Genomic DNA, 19,318 nt, shown 5'->3' with positions numbered 1-19,318 from the left:
CCATTCAGACCATTGCCTAAAATGTTGCATGCCGAATCTACTCACGACCGAAGGACTCGTAGCAGCCCCTGTCCAGAGCAACGACAATGCCAACACAGAAGAATTGCCTAATCATTGTATAGCGCTATCATAACACAGGAGGAAAATACTAATCGATGCTAAGCTCCCGCAACACAAACCTCATAGTTACAGACCGGAGCGAAGCGATAACAAAAACACAGCCGTAACTAGAGCGGACTTTTAAAGCTCTCAATTTACTAAAGAGTAACAAATTGCATAGCTTTCAAAGAAGCTACAATGCTAAAGAAAGGATCAAAAGACAAATAGCCGTAATAAGAAACACAACATCTTGCCACAAAAGCAACATTGAAATACTGCAAGTTAATAGTAAGATTATTAAACGGTTCAAATCCTATCCTTACAAGAGTACCGTAAGCCAAGATAAAAAAAAAAAGCTGTACTGTCAAAAGACGCACTGGAATGAGCCATAGCAAATCTGAACCAAATGCCACAAAGGGCATGAGAACGACATTCACTAAATAAAAACTATAAGAGGTATAATAAAAAGGACGCATAACGCAAAAATAACCTTTGAGATCAAAATACAAAAAAAAAAAAAAAAATGCGACAGGTACACGGCTTTGTTCAGTGACCATCACGCAAAACCTCCAAATTATAAATTGCATTTAACAAGCTTGAAGAAAATCCAGCGCCAAAAGAAAAGTTACAGGGGACATTGTTCATTTCATAGAAGAAAGGGTGTTCTCTAAAAGATACAGTATACTCATGAGGGCAAAACTTTTATTCAGGCTAAAACACGCCTGTCAACCCCATTATTGTCATGATGATAATGTCATGACAGACGTAACTAAAAAAAAAAACAATCTCGACACACGTAATTACAACTGAAAAGGCTTTATTGAGTCAACCCCCTCACTGAATTTATACCTAAGTTTTATTCAGTAGATTTCGCAATCAACTACCTTACGCAAGAAATAACTGTTTATCGATAGATTTTATAATTTCCACGCACTAACACTAGTCACCTCCACTTCTCACAAACACAAAATCACGGCGCAAATGCGTTATCCTTTGTACAAAATTACTGCTTTTGTGCTTTTGAGGAATTAAGAGCTTCACACTAAACATTTCTTTCTAGCGACTTGAAATGTTTGCCTCCGGCCCTTAGCAATCCCAGAATCTTTTGCACATAACATAGGTCTCTGATTACTGGCAAATCATTCTGCACGAAATTATGGATCATGTCGCCGTTGGAAAACATAAGAAAGCTTTGCATTACAAACAAGTCATGAATGCAGGCAGCCCTTCCGCCAAATTAGCCTCCCTTGATCGGGTTCATCAAGTGATACGTACTCTAAATGAAATGTAATATACATTTCTGAGCTGATTTTCAAGAAAATGGCTACAGAAATTAAACACATTTTGAGACTTTCCAGGCTGAAGGAATATGCTAATCAGTTACGGTTCATCAAAGTAAGATGAAAGAATAGTATGAAAAAGAAAAGATGCTTTCTACCCTATCTCAAGCTGGCCCACCGAGTACCAATTATTATTCTGGAAGAAAGCCATTGGGGATGTGGACACCTCCAAACATTTTTTTATTATTTTGTCGGAAATGGCTGCTCCCCGCAGAAAATTACAGAATGGATTCTCACCTCGCAATTCTGGAACGATTTCTCCAAAGGAGACAAATGGGAAGGGCAACTATGGGGATTGTCAATAAAGTATTGCATTGTATTATATTGCATGGAGACATAAGAAATACCAGTTCTTAGTAAGTTGTATCACACGACAAAGATGACACGCAGCAAATTCTTTACAAAGGGTATTCAGTTTGAAGGCAAAAAAAAAAAAGAAAAAAAAAATAGACTACTTACCAAGAAATCACCAATGTTCCAGTAGATTAAATGTTCGATCAAAAGAAAGCAGCGATATTGACGACAATTGACCAAGAGGACGGTGTCGAAACCATTGGTGCTAAGATAGCATCGAGCGCAACGTAAAAGAACTGGGTCTGTTTTAGCTCTAAAAATGACAACGTAACAAAAGAACAAAAGTTAGTTCGATTTCTTTCGAGCTGGAAAAATTTTTAAAAATCATTAATGCACAGTTTTACAATTTGCACACGCCATCTCTGTCACGCAACAGTTGTACACTACCTGGCACCGGTACCAGCCAAAAATAGCAAATGGGAAATGGGAAGCTAGAGAGGCAGCGATAATTGTTGTTTCCAGTCAGGAACGACATTAAAGCAAAAATCACAGCAAGTAAAGTGTTTGCGGTAAATTCCTAGCCAGGATTTTTGTTCTTACTTAAGTTCCCAGTCAGCAGAATTTCAGCCCAAGTAGTGAGTAATCTGAGGAGCTTTTCCATTGGGTACTCCTGATTAAATAAAAGGGAAAAATTCCCTATTATACGTGAATCTCGTTTCGACGTTGCTTCAGTGTTACGCGTTTCAGTACTGACAACTCAAAACGATAGAAGTTTTTTCTCTTTTCAGATCTTTCCGCCGAAATCGAGACTCAAAATCCTAACTCGAGATCCAGACTCGAGATCCTTGCTCAAATCCTGACTCAAGAACCCGACTCGAGATCCTGGCTGGTTCGAAATCAGCAAATATCCTAACTCGAGATCCTGTCTTGAAGGATAGGTTTCCTCTTTTGTCCCACCCTTGAATCCACATGAAGAATTCGATCTTCCTGACTGTGAAACTCCCCGCAAAGTCTTATTTTTTATTCCTTCCAGTCACCATCCGTAATTTTGTCGATTATTTTTCAACCTTCATTTACGGCAATTTCTGTCTCCATGAATTCATTGTCTCCAAAATAGCTCATCTGCCGGTTCCGCGTGGTATTTTAGTTCATTTATTTCCTTGTCGATCCTCTTTTTAGCTTTCTAGGCGTTTCATCGACTCGGAAGATTCCACTGTCGCTTTTTTTACTCAATCACGCGATCATTCTGACAAAATTCCTGTTGTTCTTTTCGCCGTTTCCTTCGTGTTGCATCCGTTGATCGTGGTCCCCGCAGCACAAATGTACCCAAATTCTTGACGGTATACTTCACTTACAGTATAACTCACTCTCCTTTTCGCTGTCAAGTTTAAATCACTTCTCTTCGAAATTACTCAATTTTTGAACATGAAGCGCGTTCCCTTGATCTCTCGTCTGTCGCAATTTTCTACGGCCGCCCAGGGATGTGGTGGAAGGCCTGCACGACTCCATTCTCCATGTTGACCGCTTTTCCTTACGGTCTATCGACCAGGGCGTGATTTAGTTTCTTTTGTACATTTAATGTGGGTTTGCTGACTTTACTAGGTATTGGAGCATTGATACTGACTAAACAAAGCCCTGTGCCGTGAATCACTGTGCTTAACAATCGCTTGCTTCAAATCACCATGAAATCAAAGGTCACTTCTTTATCCTGAGTTCATTTGCTTAATTGCGTAATTCCTTTTTTTTTTTTTTCTGAATTTGATCTATCGTTCTGTCTGACGCAAGATGCTAAACTGGTCGAAAGACAGAAAAAGCTGCAATCAGATGCATGGCGACGGAAAGTATACGATTTTGATAGGGTTGGGTTTGGATGTCTGATAACGTGATTTCGTAGAGCCAGGGGTAGTTGGTCGGGTGGAAGGGAATTTCATGGCGGAAAGTAATCCCTTTCACCCGACTTACTGCTCCTGAGTCTGTAAGGATGAGCGCGACATCGAGCGCGAAGAACGAGATGGTTCGCGCTCGATTTCTCGCACTTGGCTAACCAACCAACTAATAGTTGAGGGTTTGTACTGGACATTAATTTTGTCTTGCGATCTTTGTATATATTTTTTCTGTTTCTTGTTCGAGACAACTGTCCTCTGAAGTGAAATGGAAAAACCGTGTTCTTGTGTACAACTTGGGTTTGCACACCCATAAATTTTGACATCGTACAAATCTCAGTCACATGTAAATGATTTATTATTATTATTATTATTATTATTATTATTATTATTAATCTTAATAATGACAGTATTTACAATACTTAATAATAATAATGGCTGTCCTGCGTTGCCGAGGATGACTGTCTTGTGTTTGAGTTGAGGCCTAACTCAAACAGGCTCTCATGTGGGCGGTCAGACCTGCTCGGGATCTGCAGTAACGCTGACAATTGTTGCATTGGAAATGCTTAGAGTAGCTGCCGAGCGTCGTCAGTACTTATTATTAAACTTACAGTACTAACAATATTTACTATACACACTACAATACAATCGGCCTACACGAGGTACAGTACTACTAATACTTACAATACTCACAATGGAGTAAGTTGAGTGACAGAAAATGTTATAAAATAGAAGAAAAAAATACTAAAATACAGTCGAGAGAGGAACAATTTAAAGAGGGGCACATTTTTTCATTCGCCACTAGAATAATAAGTTTTTCTGAAATTCCAATTTGTTGGGTTTCCTTTCAAAACATGTATAGGCGTATATTTACCGTTTTAACTATAGGACAAACAAGCATAGGCTGCGCCAAAGAACCGGATCTGGCAATCTAAATGATAAATCTCAGTTTGACTGCTATTTCACTTGATAACCTGATAACTGTCCACTGAAGTTTATGAACTGACGTACACAAAGTGTATTACATTTGATTAGCAACAAACAACTTAAAAAACAACCTTTTCATGTCAAAATCAGTTGCCACTGAACTAAACAGTAAAACACCGTTTAAAGTTACTGTACATATTGAAGATCCGTTTTATTATTTCTCAGTTGTAGTCAATTACGCAAGGCCTCTATTGATATCCTGAGCCTAGAGCTAAAAGGCCACCCTGTTTTTAAACGGTCAAACTTAAAAAGTAAAGACGACTTGACTTGACTTGACTATCAAAACGATGGATCAAATATTTGACAAGGTACCCCGCTTCCTGTAACATCATATTGCTCTTAGCACCGAGTTTTAGGAAAATATTGAATGATTTCTTCTAAGAAGAACAAACTATAATCAGGTTTATCAGCGATTTCTCCAAAATACATAGTCCTGAGGAACTTGACATAATTGGCCAAATTTTTTTTATATACGTTGCGATCTATTTCCATCTTAGCCATCCGCAGCCACAGATAATTCATCCTAGTTTTTGTATAGTAGCAGGTAATTCGTAAAAGAACTAAACCATTATGTTAACACTTCCATCAATACAAAAAAGGTTTGTTGGCTATTAAAAATGAAATTACCAATAGGTGACACTACCCCTTTAAGGATTGTTTAAGGACAGTGCCTACTTATACAGAAGTAGTTTTGTACAGTTTATGACTATACGGGCAAAGCAGATCTTAGTATGGGCTACTGGAATCTAGAAAGAAAATTGGGGGTAGCGGGGCATTTTTGAAAGATAATTAAGCAACAATTATTCTGAGAAACAGTAAAATACAAAGCAATGTATGGCGTTTTTGTTTTTCAAATTGAAGCTTTATTATCTCTGAAAAATGCATGGTTACACCCAATTTTCTTTTTGGATACCAATAGCACTTGCTAAGTTCTGCTTTATCAGCATAACTTTAATTCGCGCCACCACCCATAGGAAACCCGAGTATCTGGGGATGCGCAGAACGTATGTGTAGTAGCGAAAGTATGCACCGTCCTTAACATTTCAGGTGGACTTTTTCCTTCCAAAACTGAACTAAATGCTCTATGAAAAAACGTCTGTTGATCACTATAGAGAAGCTCCAAAAAGCGCGATATGATGGTTCTTTGATATTCGTTATCATGTCAAAGTTGCCTGCTGCTGTAAGGTTGTGTAATAGCTCGAGTCAACAACAACAACAACGGACTAAAACTGAACCACTTTCACCATATAATGTACAGCTGGTATCAGTCATTTTAAAAAAATGTATCCACACGGATCTCTACTGAGGTTCATTATTTACGGAAGTAAGAGGTATCAGCTGGGCAGAGGGTCTTATGATTGTTTAAGTATAGTTAAAAAACTATAGAGGAGAAAAACAACAAGGCCAGCAAAGGATATTTATTTATTTCATTAAAAGTCAAATCAGATACATATAAAGATATGACTTAAACGTACCATTACAATGATTATATAGCTTGGTAACATAACCCACGATCAATCATTTTCTTTACACTTGAGGTGGTAACAATTTTGCTTTACAATAGCGTAAACTGCCTCAGAATAGTTTTATGTACTCTATACTTGAGCTATCAACAACGTTGTTCTATTGTAGACTAAACTATTTTTTCAATCTATTTTGAAAATCAAGTTTAAAATCACTTAGCCATTTTTAGCAAAAGCAAAAGGAAATGCGTGTAATAAATGTAATAAATTTTCGACATTTCTTTGGAGAGGATTTCCGATAAATATTTTTTCCACATTCAATAAAACCTTTATGATCTGAGCGGTTATTTTTTGGTCAATAATTCAGTATGCAAATTTGTCAGTAGAAGCCAAATTTTTCAGCGAGCATTTAATTGAAAATTGCCAAATGTAGTCGCACAAACAGAAACGAGCCAACCAAGACATTTTTTTTTCAAAAATCAAACTTGAAATTCAGAGTGCCTCCCTAGCACCTATTATTTACGTAACTATTTGGATTCAGATCACACAAGCACTTGACCTGCCATTGTTTTTACTTTAGAATGTTCGATGCGGTACAAAAATGGGGCACATCATGACAAAGCAAAGAAATATATTGCAAACTAGCAAAAGAAAATTCATAGAAACACATAAAACAGTTAAACCTGTATTAAGGGCTTACTAGCTCTTTTGAGTGGCCATTTCTTAAACTCCTGAAAACGGCTTCCCTGATTCGCGGTAAAAACGACCTCTAGTTAGCGGTCACCTTATTACAAAGTCCCAACGAGTGTATTTTTATTGTCTTCACATGTGCTAAACAGTAACTGTACGCATGGTCCTTCTGGTAACCAAATGGTGTAATTTCACTTTACAGATGACAAAAGGAAGTAGAAATTTTTTACTGGCCAATTCGTCCTGTGTGGCTTTCCTCCTTCGTCAAATTCCGCGCCCCCTGCGGGTTAGGGGGAGGAGACGGTTGACATTTCAGACTAGATATCTTTTTACTTCAGTTACACTTGTATTAAGCGGGTCAATGAGCCGTTTCGCAAGGGTGACCGTTTAACATAGGTTTAACAGTAACTTAAGAAAAATAAGTAGGGCAGAAAAAAATGCCCATAAACCTGTGCCCGGTTCGTCCTAAAGAGAGAGTGCCAAGAAGTGTCGAAAGTTATATGTTTTTAGTGACTCTGTCCTAAACTTTAACGTGTACTTCAAATCAAAATCAAATTTTTACCAGGAAAACTAAACGAGTAGAAACATTCAAAATGTTAACAAATCTAAATTGCGGTTCCGCTGGCAAGGAACACTGATTCGCAGCTCTTAGGTAGGGCATATGTAGTCACAACAGATTGGAGTCCGAGAACTTTTGTGCACAGATTTGCACTTCCATCGCAATCTACCGAGTGGTACCTGACTATTGCATGTAACATAACGGAAGTTGTTCATGACTTGTATTTTGCATGTTAAATCCCAATTTGTATGCCAATCAAAGCAACCATCTCTCTTAATGTATTCGAACGGATCCCTTCCAAGCTTTCTAAGGCAAGACTTAGAGCGAGTTATAAAAAAGTCCCGTTTCTGACGTCTGTTTCGGATAACTGCAAAGCAAATGATAGACAGATGAGTTTTTGGCTTCACACTGTGGGGTACTCTCCTCTCCTAGAAGAGCTTTCCTTAAGGACTGGAAAAATATATTATAGTTGCTCATGGCTTTATCTCCCAGAAAATAGGATATTTCAGCACCCTCGTTGTATGGTGTTATCCATTATCACAGACAGTGAATTTAAATAATTCCCTGAAATAAAATTTAGTTTTAAATAACTAAACTGCATTCAGGCTGACAACAACTTAATTAACCCTCACCCCCACCCCCACTCCAACAACAACAACGACAACAAAATTTATGAACTCGCACTTTAACTATTTACAGAGGATCGTTATGTACATCACAGGTGAATTAAATAGAATAATAAGAAAAGTAATTAAGGTAATTGGAGCCTAGAGGCTAAAGGAACAATTTGATGGGAAAGGAAGATTTTATTAGTTATTATCTCGTGTGACTGCTTTATCAAAATCACAGACTAAGGTGACATATTTTTTGGCATGTAAATTACAGAAAAGAGACATCGTTGTAAGTTTGGGATTTTTGCTTCCTTTCTGTAAACGCGATATCACTGAATTTTTTTTTCTATCAGGAACGTATTGATGCCTACTAAGTTTAATTTATCACACTTGAGTTTTTTTGCTGTGAATGCGCCTTTGATCATTATATGTTAAAAGGAGCAATATGTGAGGGTTATCGACCTGGCCGTTGCGAGGGAATATGCGACATATATCACATATCCCCGAAGGACAGGTCAATAACATGCTTATTTTTTCGGTAGGTGACGACTCCTAATAGAAACAAAGACCTTGAAGAATCAAATGCTTATTATATTCCAGGTGGAAGTCTAATACACAACATTTTTTAATGGCAGATAGTAGGCAGTGAGATTTCGGCTGTAAAGATGTTTTTCTGAACTGTTTTCTGAACGTTTGACAACAGTGCGTAGACAATGCCTTTTGTTTCCTTGTACACAGTGGGATTAAATTTAGTTCTGGATTATTCACACAACAATATGTATAAACAATTGTTTTATTTTCTGTTGGTATGCGTGGTACACAAGCTTGTCACTTTTGGATAATCACTGCATTCAGTACACTACATGTGGCTACATTTGGAGATAGTGAGCAGTCGGCTATCGTTCTTTGGAAACAACGATGTGCGATTGTGAAGATGAAGTATTTTTTAACCGAAAACTTCTTACACCTCAAGCAGTTTAAGGTCTGGGTTAATTAAGGGCTTTTAATAGGAAAAATGGTTTATTCGAGATAACTTTAACAAATTGAATGACACTGAACTGACATTTGGCAGATAAAAAGGTCTTATCATTCTTAAAATTTCTAAGCATAATAAGTAGTGCTAAAGATCACGTGACCGTTTTCGTGAAAAAAGCAAAGATTTGACAGGTAGGCGCCAGTTTTAAGAAAAAACATCAAACAAATACGCGTTTCTGATAAAGATTAAATATCTCCGTCCCTTCACGTTTGGAATGATCGTCCATTGTTCTTCAGAGAAAATTTGTCAGGACAACTGAGGTTATTTCTCCACAATTCAACCTTTGATTGTTAATTTCTCCAATTTAAAAATTTGAGGACAATCATTCCAAACGTAGAATGTTCAATATTTTAAATCTACTTCGGAAACACTAATTCAGTTATCTATGTAAAAAAAATTCGCCGCCGTATCGCCGATTTACGAAATTTTAAGTTTTTGGTCAAGTGATGTGTCACGTGATCAAAATTATACGTTAAAGTGCTACTGTGATCAAATTTTTACCTGTTGAATTTTAAGGTTTATCACATAGAATTCTAGGAAAGATTAAAAACGCCGTTTATCGTTTCTAAATATCTGCATTGGTTCCGGAGATATTTAACTTTGAAAAATGTGTAAAATATGTAAATGAGATGACTGATGACGTCATACTATCAACTCAATATAACATAAAGTATATAAATAGAGCTATCTCAGCCAATTTACAGCAGAGACCATTGAAACCTGGCAGGATGATAGTTCTAAAGGCAATACACCTACGGCTATAAAACATTCGGTTCCCATGGCAACTCACTCTTTTCCAGTCCCCTCCAACCTGATTTCAATATTTTAGTGATTTTCAGCTTGAAAAACATTTAACAAGGCCACAAACTCGACCTAACATATTTATACGCTTTCTGGATCATGCAGATGAGGCACCACTTTCAAATATCAAAACAGAACGCCAACGGTGGCCAGCGAAGCCTTAAGTATCAGGGAGGACTGGAACCCAGTATGTTGCTATGGTAACAAAACTGATAAGCTCATATTGTGGAGCGTACCTAGAACAGTGTCACTGCAAAGAATCAAGCATTTCTGATACAAATTGGCTGAGATATCTTTTTTCATAATATTTGATTAAAATTCGGTTGATATTATGACGACATCACTTGGCTAATTTGCATATTTTAACAAACTTGAATATCTCTGGAACAAAAAGAGATATTTGAAAATAGTAAACAGCATTCTTTTTCTCGTACAGACTACTTGTTTATGTTTTAAAATGGCTTAGATTTGAAAGACGCGAATTTCGTCACAGTAGCACTTTAAGGCAAAAGAAAAACATCGAGTTTTATGTTCCAGGAAAATTTCACCCTGTCCTAGGCATACAAACCGAAGATACAGGGGATTATTCATGATTTCTGAACACCATTCAAACCTAGGCCTTGAACTGCTTGAGACGGTCTTTGCTGACCGTATTCCTCCGGCAAATGTAAAGAAAGCTACCAGTGGGGCAGTACGAGTATGGAATAAGTGGTCGGATGAAAGAACCTCCCTTCCAACTAGAAGTCGACAAGAAGATGAGTTTGAGTTTGTTGTTGCGCCTGTTAATGTATTAGTATTAGTAGTAGTAGTAGTAGTAGTAGTAGTAGTAGTAGTAGTAGTAGTAGTAGTAGTAGTAGTAGTAGTAGTAGTAGTTGTAGTAATAGTAAAAAGTAGTAATGTAAAGTACAAATATACTCTCGACTCGTATTCTTCACAGAAAAGACCTTTCCCAAATGAAAAATTTATTCACATAAAAATTTGTATAGGCCTAAGAAACAAACACATATAATTTTCGCCGCGAGGGGAACGACTCGCAAGCGATTTGAAGGAATTGCTAGTCAATTTTGAAGCGAATGATCGAGCCGTTCGAATTGCGAGTCAACTTTGAAGCGAATTTATCGAGCCGTGCCGAGCAATTTTTTCAAAAATTTTGCAAAACCTGTTCGGAATATGAAAAATCGGATAATTAGAATAGTATTTCAGTACAAATTCACAATCAAACCTTTAATTATTGGTGTGTTGTATACCTAGAAGCACTCTATTATTACAAGAAAGTTCGCCGCTCAACAGGTCATTTTGAGATAGCCGCCTGCTCGTCGCTTGATAAAAACACAATTTGCCCTCGAAGAACATTCACTTCGTCGTTAATGCTTGGATGTTCGCTGTTGAAACTGTCGAGTATTCCTTAGAAGTTGCTCTTTTGATTTACTGTTTCGAAAAGGTGTGTTTTCCTTCCGAAAACGCGAAATTGGCCTCTTGAGTAGTTAAGCTTCTAGCGCGTGTGCGCCATTTTGTCTCAAATTCAACATACAGTGGAACCTCGATCCTCGATTTTACGATGTGGCAAGGGGACAGCAAAATCATATCGTTAAATTGGGATATCGTTGTAAACGAACTCCTGATTTATAAATAACTTTTGCCGGCCGCGGGACACAGAATGTTGATCGTTAAATCGGGAATATCGTTAGATCGACGATCGTTAAAAAAACTTGTTTTTCTAGGCTTCCCTCAGGCTCAAAGCTCGCGCCAAAAACTCGCTCTGTGATTGGCGCTCAAAAAAACAAAAAAAAAAAACTTACCATGCACAGCACAACTCAGCACTCGAGATTTTTTCTCTTTGCATCGGCTCAAAATACTGCCGCCTCGTCAGCCTCGCGTCTTGCTCGGCTGACTGGTTGGCAATTAATTATTAACGTAGGTCATAGGTAGGACATTTTTAGGAAATGCCTTGAAATCTCCACTTAATAGAAACTGAAGTGGCTGTGAGAAACTGATCTGAGTTTCGAGAAGGAAAATGAAGCAATTGGTCTGCTTTGACCGAAACAACATGTTGTTTTTAGTCCACTATGACTTGTCCTTTACCCAGGTCCATTGATGTTATCAACAGCTCAAAATCTGCCTGTACTTACTCGCAGTTCCATTTTCATTGCTTGGATCGACCTTGGTGTGTTCCGTGTAGTAAATCGGCAAAGCTCCGCAAAAGTCTAAGATCTCCTTCGTGAGAAGAAGTCTGTTAGCGGGTCCAGTTACAGTCACAAGACTTGAATCTGTCTCCTCTGGAAGCGTGCCAGTCTGGGAAGCTGCCTGTGGAATCACAGTGCAAGATGAAATAGCTGCATTAATAAGAAAAACCGCCACGGATAGAAGAGTCATATCTTTTACAGTGTAATTATTTGATATGACCTCAAACAGTTTATAATCAGCATCGTTTAATTATAATTATACGAATTTACAAAGGAAACACATTGATGGAGTATTTGTGGCGTAAATGTAAATATAAATAGTGGCGATGATACCTCAAAGAAGCTCAGAGCTTAAACGATTTTCGAGGTCTCCTCCCAGGGATTTAAAATTAAAGTAATGTATCGCCGGTATGCATAAAACTGAGGCGTCATGAGTAGAAATTGATATTGCAAAACTAATTTGATACGCGTAGGTAAGAAGTACCCTATTTTAGGTCCTTAAAAAAGTATAGAAAACCTTTTTGAAATTGGTTCTGCAAGGATGAAATCGATAGGATTATTCCAACTTTCTCGTTGAGTAATAATGAATTTGACTACCACTTTGAAAGATTTTGCAAAAGGAAAGCGTTATGATAGAGATACACGAAAAAGCTAGCTTGAAGTGAATACTGAAATACTAAACACATCTAAATTTTTCATTTTTGTAAAGAGACGTCTACTAGGGACTCTGTAATCAGTCTTTGAAATCAATCGGACAGCACGTTTTTAGAGTAAGTATATTTTTTTGTGGATTTTTGACAAGTTTAAGTCCATATTAAATTACAGTTTTCGAGATGGGGTAAATTAGCACGGAGTATAATAAAAGAAGAAAAATTGTGATGCAAATAAAAACTAGCTTTATATAATTATCCCAGTAGACTTGGCGATTTTCTTACTTATAACATTTTTATGTCTTTTCCATGTATCATGATGATCAATATAGACTATAAATTTTGTGCTCTCTATTAGCTCAACAATACGTTGTTGTCTATAATTAACGGGCTTACTGTAAGGTAAGCTTTTCTGCCTCGGCCTCTAAAGGCAGGGCGATAACCTTTGAGGCAATTCTCTTCGAATGCAAGGCACAAGCACTAAGGAGAATTTATTGGCGAATATTTCAACAAGTTTTCACTATAAAGGGCGAAATGTGACTATTTACCCGATCGAGGTCCGCCTTCAGTTTCCCTGGCGATGACATAGCTGAGTCCAGTTTTGAGATGTAACAGACTTTTCGAGATAGAAGCCTGGTAACAGTGACACGCTGTAGATCAAGAAGCATAAATATCAATAATAGAGGTTTCCAAAACGAGAGATAAAGCGCTTTAACAAACCACTTACCGCATCACCCCAAGCATCACCAAAATATCACGCTCAAGTCAGTTACATCGCTTTTATAATCGACCCGGAATCGATTGTGGTTTCTTTTCAGTATAATCCAGGAAACAATTACAGAACGGTATACTTTCAAAAAGTTATAGTTTTTGTAAATGATCTGGTCCGCTCGGTCAATATCATTGTATATACATCTAATATACCCCGTTTTATAGGGGATAAAATGACCAACTGGCCTGTCTTCCGCCTGTTTAGTAGGAATTTTAACAACTATTATGTTCAGTTTGGAAATTTGGTTCAGTCATTTTGCAGTGTCCCCAATTAAAACTTCACTACTAAATACTTTGACATTTAAATAAGGTTCTTTTTCTAATTATTATTATTGTTACTACGTCCGCTCACCATCTTAAAATCGTGGTAAAAATCAGCGCCCTCGACGTCATTGTGAGCAGGAACTCGGAAAACTTCGACGTCGTTATTTTCATCGACATCGATTTCCTCTGAATATGGTGTCCCCTTCTCCACGAGATCCATTTTATAACGATCAACCTGGAAAAAATTTGAAGGAAATATTAATCAGTTTTCACTGACGATCATGCATGTGTTGGCCTGCCCTAAAAGCGAACAATTTTCTTTTTCTAAACAGAAAATGCTATGAGTTTCTCACGCAGAATATCTCAATTTAATTACACAATTCAAGAATAAAACATTTATGTATGTGTCTTACAATTTAATGGAAATGACCTTCATCCAATTGTACATGTAATTAATAAACAGGTCAGGTTGTCTCTAGTTTATTGGCTCATCATGAGAGCAGCCTTACTGAGCAGTGCATTCTCTATTCATACTAACCTCTCCATGGGTACAACCGGCAAGAAGGCATAAAATCTCCAAGCCGAGAACTGTAATTGCGAATATCTGAAAAGCAAAATTAAAACGGAAAGTAAGTAAAGAGGAACATCAGCTTTAAGAATGAACGTTAACTGAAAGTCACCTTCATGGCAGATTTACTTTATCGTTCGGTGGTGTAAATGTGCAGCTTTTAGCAGACGGATCGACGTACAGCCTTCAAACATTCGCGAGATCATAAGATTTGCAGAGGTGCGTTTTACAATTTATAGTTTTTCTAGAGTAACGTAATACTGGTTTATTCACAATTTCTCTGTTATTGGATTTCATTCTCTGATTTCCGTCTTTCTGTCCAGTTCTTTTCAGTTAGCGGTGAAGGAAGGCTTTAATTTCCAGCATTGCTAAAGGAAGTGTAAGACATCTTCCCATTTACAAGATATTTGAGTTTGTTTTGAGAGAAGATTAGTAACTGTGTCGGATTTGTTGAAAAAGGGTCGCGAGTTCAAACTTGGAAGAAGCTAGAGATGTCGATTAAGGCGGGAAAGTACGACTTATTTGGACCCCACACTACACAACGTATCCAATTGATCTTTGTGATGGCTGTGTTAGTTTTTAAAACTGTGACTAAAGTTTTACTTGAGCGGATTAAACCGTTATTTAGGATTTCTCTGGTTTCCGTCTTTCTGTCCAGTTCTCTTCAGTTAGCGGTGAAGGAAGGCTTTAGTTTCCGGCATTGCTAAAGGAAGTGTAAGTCATCTTCCCGCGTACCAGATTTTTTAGTTTGTTTAGAGAGAAGATTAGGAAATGTCTGATTTGTTGAAAAAGGGTCGCGAGTTCAAACTTGTAAGAGAGATATCATGCAGTCAAGGCGGAAAAGTATGACTAATTTGGGCCCACACACTACACAACGTATCCAATTGATCTTTGTGATGGCTGTGTTAGTTTTTAAAACTGTGACTAAAGTTTTACTTGAGCGGATTAAACCGTTATTTAGGATTTCTCTGATTTCCGTCTTTCTGTCTAGTTTTCTTCAGTTAGCGGTGAAGGAAGGCTTTAGTTTCCGGCATTGCTAAAGGAAGTGTAAGACATCTTCCCGCGTACCAGATATTTTAGTTCGTTTAGAGAGAAGATTAGTAAATGTCTGATTTGTTGAAAAAGGGTCGCAAGTTCAAACTTGTAAGAAGCTAGAGATATCAGTCAAGGCGGAAAAGTACGACTAATTTGGACCCCACACTACACAACGTATCCAATTGATCTTCGTGATGGCTGCGTCTGTTACTAAAATTTTACTTACGCGGATTAAACCGTTACTTCGGATTTCTCTGTTATTGAATTTCTCTGATTTCCGTCTTTCTGTCCGGCTTCCATGAAGTGTTTTCTGAAGGGAGGCTGTAATTTCCCGGATTGCTGAAGGAACACTGAAGGCACCGGTTCTGATGAACTAGAGGGTTAGTTTGTTTTGAGAGAAAATTAGTAACCGTGTCGGATATGTTGAAAAGGGGTCGCGAGCTTAAACTTGAAAGAAGCTAGAGATGTCGATCAAGGCGGCAAAGTACGACTTATTTGGACCCAACACTGCAAAACGTATCCAATTGATCTTGTGATCGCTGTGTGTTGGTTTTCACAATGGTCTACTAAACTGTGACTAAAATTTTACTTGAGCGCCGGATTAAACCGTTATTTAGGATTTCTCTGATTTCCGTCTTTCTGTCCAGTTCTTCTTCAGTTAGCGGTGATGGAAGGCTTTAATTTCCCGAATTGCTGAAGGAAGTGTAAGACATCTTCCCATGTACCAGATAGTTTGGTATGTTTAGACAGAAAACTTGCCAAATGTCGAATTTGCCTGACCATTCAGACCATTGCCTAAAACTTTGCATGGAGAATCTACTCACGACCGAAGGACTCGTAGCAGCCCCTGTTAGAGCAACGACAATGCCAACACAGAAGAATTGCCTAATCATTGTATGGCGCTATCAAAACACAGGAGGAAAACACTAATCGATACTAACTCGCTCCCGCAACACAAACCTCATAGTTACAGACCGGAGCGAAGCGATAACAAAAACACAGCCGTAACTAAAGCGGACTTTTAAAGCTCTCAATTTACTAAAGAGTAACGGCGCATTGCATAGCATTCAAAGAAGCTACAATGAGAAAGGACTGATCAAAAGACAAATAGCCATGATAAGAAACACAACATCTTGCCACAAAAGCAAATAGCCGGGCATGGCAATACAAATGCAGTCTAGTACTGCAAGATAATGATAAGATTATTAAACGGTTCAAATCCTATCCTAACAAAGATAAAAATAGAGGCTGTACTGTCAAACTGGACTGGAATGAGCCATAGCAAATCTGAACCCAATGCCACAAAGGGCATGAGAACGAGAGTCACTAAATAAAAACTATAACAGGTATAATAAAAAAAGACGCACAACGCAAAAATAACCTTTGAGCCAAAATACAAAAAAAGGGTGACAGGCACATGGCTTTGTTCAGTGACCATCACGCAAAACCTGCAAATTATAAATTGCATTTAATAAGCTAGAAGAAAATCCAGCGCCAAAAGAAAATTTACGGGGGACATTGTTCATTTCATAGAAGAAAGGGTGTTCTCTAAAAGATACAGTATACTCGTGAGGGTAAAACTTTTATTCAGGCTAAACGCCGGCGCCTGTCAACCCCATTATTGTCATGATGATAATGTCATGACACACGTAACTGAAAAGAAAACAATCTAGACACACGTAATTACAACTGAAAAGGCTCTATTGAGTCAATCCCCTCACTGAATTTATACCTAAGTTTGTACTATTTCGAGACCTTTACTTGATATAGATTTAGTAGATTTCGCAATCAACTACCTTACGCAAGAAATAAGTGTTTATCGATAGATATTATCGCATTAATCACAAAATTTCCACGCACTAACGCTAGTCACCCCCACTTTTCACAAAATCACGCCGCAAATGCGTTATCCCTTGTACAAAATCACTGCTTTTGTGCTTTTGAGGAATAAACGACTTTACACTAAAGATTTCTTTCTAGCGATCTGCAATGTTTTCCTCCCCCCCCCCCCCCCCCCCTTTAGAAATTCCAGAATCTTTTGCACATAACATAGGTCTCTGATTACTGGCAAATGATTCTGCACGAAATTATGGATCATGTCCCCGTTGGAAATCTAAGAAAGCTTTGCATTACAAACAAGTCATGAATCCAGGCGGTCCTTCCGCCAAATTAGCCTCCCTTGATAGTCGGGTTCATCAAGTGATACGTACTCTAAATGAAATGTAATATACATTTCTGAGCTGATTTTCAAGAAGGTGGCTACAGAAATTAAGCACATATTGAGACTTTCCAGGCTGAAAGAATATGCTAGTCATTAACAAGACAGTCATGCATCAGTTACGGTTCATCAAAGTAAGATGAAAGAATAGTATGGAAAAGAAAAGATGCTTCCTACCCTATCTCAAGCTGGCCCACCGAGTACCAATTATTATTCTGGAAGAAACCCATTGGGGATGTGCACACCTTTAAACCTTTTTCTATTTTTTTTTGTCGGAATTGGCTGCTCCCAGCAGAAAGTTACAGAATGGATTTCTCCAAAGGAGACAAATTGGAAGGACAACTTGATTAACACACCATCTCTCCATCAAATCTAACCAATGGCACACAGCAAATTTTTTACAAAGGGTACTCAAAGAAAAAAATGAAATAGATTACTTACCAAGAAATCACCTATGTTCCAGTAGATTAAACGTCCGATCCAAAGAAAGCAGCGATATTGACGACAATTGACCAAGAGCACGATGTCGAAGCCGTTAGTGCTAAGATGACATCGAGCGCCACTTAAAAGAACTGGTCTGGTTTAGCTCTTAAAATGACAGCATAACAAAAGAACAAAATTCATTTCGATTTCTTTCAAGCTGGCAAAATTTTTAAATATCATTAATGCACAGTTTTACAATTTGCTCACGCCATCTCTGTCACGCAACAGTTGTACACTACCTGGCACCGGTACCAGCCAAAAATAGTAAATGGGAAATGGGAAGCTAGAGAGGTGGCGATAATTGTTGTTTCCTGCCAGGAACTTGCCATTTAAGCAAAAATCACAGCAAAAAAAGATTAAATAAAAGGGAAAACTCGCCGATTCTCGTTTCGCCGTTACTTATAATTATTACCCGTTTTACTGACAACCCAAATAAATAGAATTTTTTTCTCTTTTCACATCTTTCCACCGAAATACAGACTCGAAATCCTGACTCGAGATCCTGACTCGAATCTTGCCAGTTAAGAACCTGACTCGAGATCCTGGCTCGAAATCAGCAAAATCCTAACTCGAGATCCTGTCTTGAAGAAAAAGTATCCTCTTTTGTCCCACCCTTGAATCCACATGGAGAATTCGATCTTCTTGTCCCTTTTCCTCACTGCCGAAATCCCCGAAAAGTCCAATATTTCATTCCTTCCATTGACCATCCGTTTTTCTTTTTTTTCGATTATTTTGCAACCTTGCTTCCTTTACGGCAATTTCCGTCTCCATGAATTCTTTGTCTCCAAACAGCTCATCCGCCGGTTCCACGTGGTATTCTAGTTCATCGATTTCCTTGTCGATACTCTTTTTAGCTTCGTTCCATCGACTCGGAAGATTCCACTGTCCCTTTTTTACTCGATCACGCGATCATTTTGACAAAATTTCTCTGTTGTTCTTTCGCCGTTTCCTTCGTGTTCGTGTTGCATCCGGCGAGTATCCTGGTCGCGCAAATTGTACCCAAATTGTTGACGTTATACTTCACTAACAGTATAACTCACTCTCCTTCTCACTGTCAAGCTCAAGTTTTAATCACGTCTCTTCACTATTACTCAATTTTTGAACATTAGCGCGTTGCCTTGATCTCTCGTCTGTCGTACTTTTCTACGTCCCAGGGATGCGGTGGAAGGCCTGCACGACTCCATTCTCCATGTTGACCGCTTTTCCTTACGGTCTGTCGACCAATTTAGTTTCTTTTCACTTTTGTACATTTAATGTGGGTTTACTGACTTAACTAGGTATTGGAGCATTAATATTGACTAAACAGAGCCCTTTGTTTCAAATCACCATGAAGTCAAAGGTCACTTCTTTACCAGGAGTTCATTTTCTTTTACCTAATTTCTT

The 19,318-nt window shown here is 38.1% G+C and overlaps 1 protein-coding gene across 1 annotated transcript; it reads right to left on the bottom strand.

Annotated features, from left to right (window-relative positions):
• Positions 1 to 6,006: 6,006 nt before the first annotated feature.
• On the bottom strand, positions 6,007 to 14,410 carry LOC146459397 (uncharacterized). The gene is made up of 6 exons (XM_085089627.1): positions 14,312 to 14,410; positions 14,170 to 14,235; positions 13,720 to 13,866; positions 13,145 to 13,246; positions 11,893 to 12,067; positions 6,007 to 7,682 (listed from the first exon to the last, which is right to left on the bottom strand). The coding sequence occupies exons 1-6, from the start codon at positions 14,315 to 14,317 to the stop codon at positions 7,405 to 7,407; spliced, it is 774 nt and encodes a 257-aa protein (XP_084945753.1). The 5' UTR covers positions 14,318 to 14,410; the 3' UTR covers positions 6,007 to 7,404.
• Positions 14,411 to 19,318: the final 4,908 nt, after the last annotated feature.

This window comes from Pavona decussata, unplaced genomic scaffold (genome assembly GCF_977016875.1).
Source record: "Pavona decussata unplaced genomic scaffold, jaPavDecu1.1 SCAFFOLD_219, whole genome shotgun sequence".
NCBI classification, from domain to species: Eukaryota; Metazoa; Cnidaria; class Anthozoa; order Scleractinia; family Agariciidae; genus Pavona; species Pavona decussata.
This window is presented reverse-complemented; position numbering and strand designations above follow the sequence as displayed.

Coding starts and splice junctions, on each gene's coding strand:
- LOC146459397 (XM_085089627.1), bottom strand. Junction 13,247..13,719: donor TTTACCACGATTTTAAGATG/GTGAGCGGACGT, acceptor CTTGATCTACAG/CGTGTCACTGTTACCAGGCT. Junction 7,683..11,892: donor CAATGAAAATGGAACTGCGA/GTAAGTACAGGC, acceptor TTTGCTTTGCAG/TTATCCGAAACAGACGTCAG.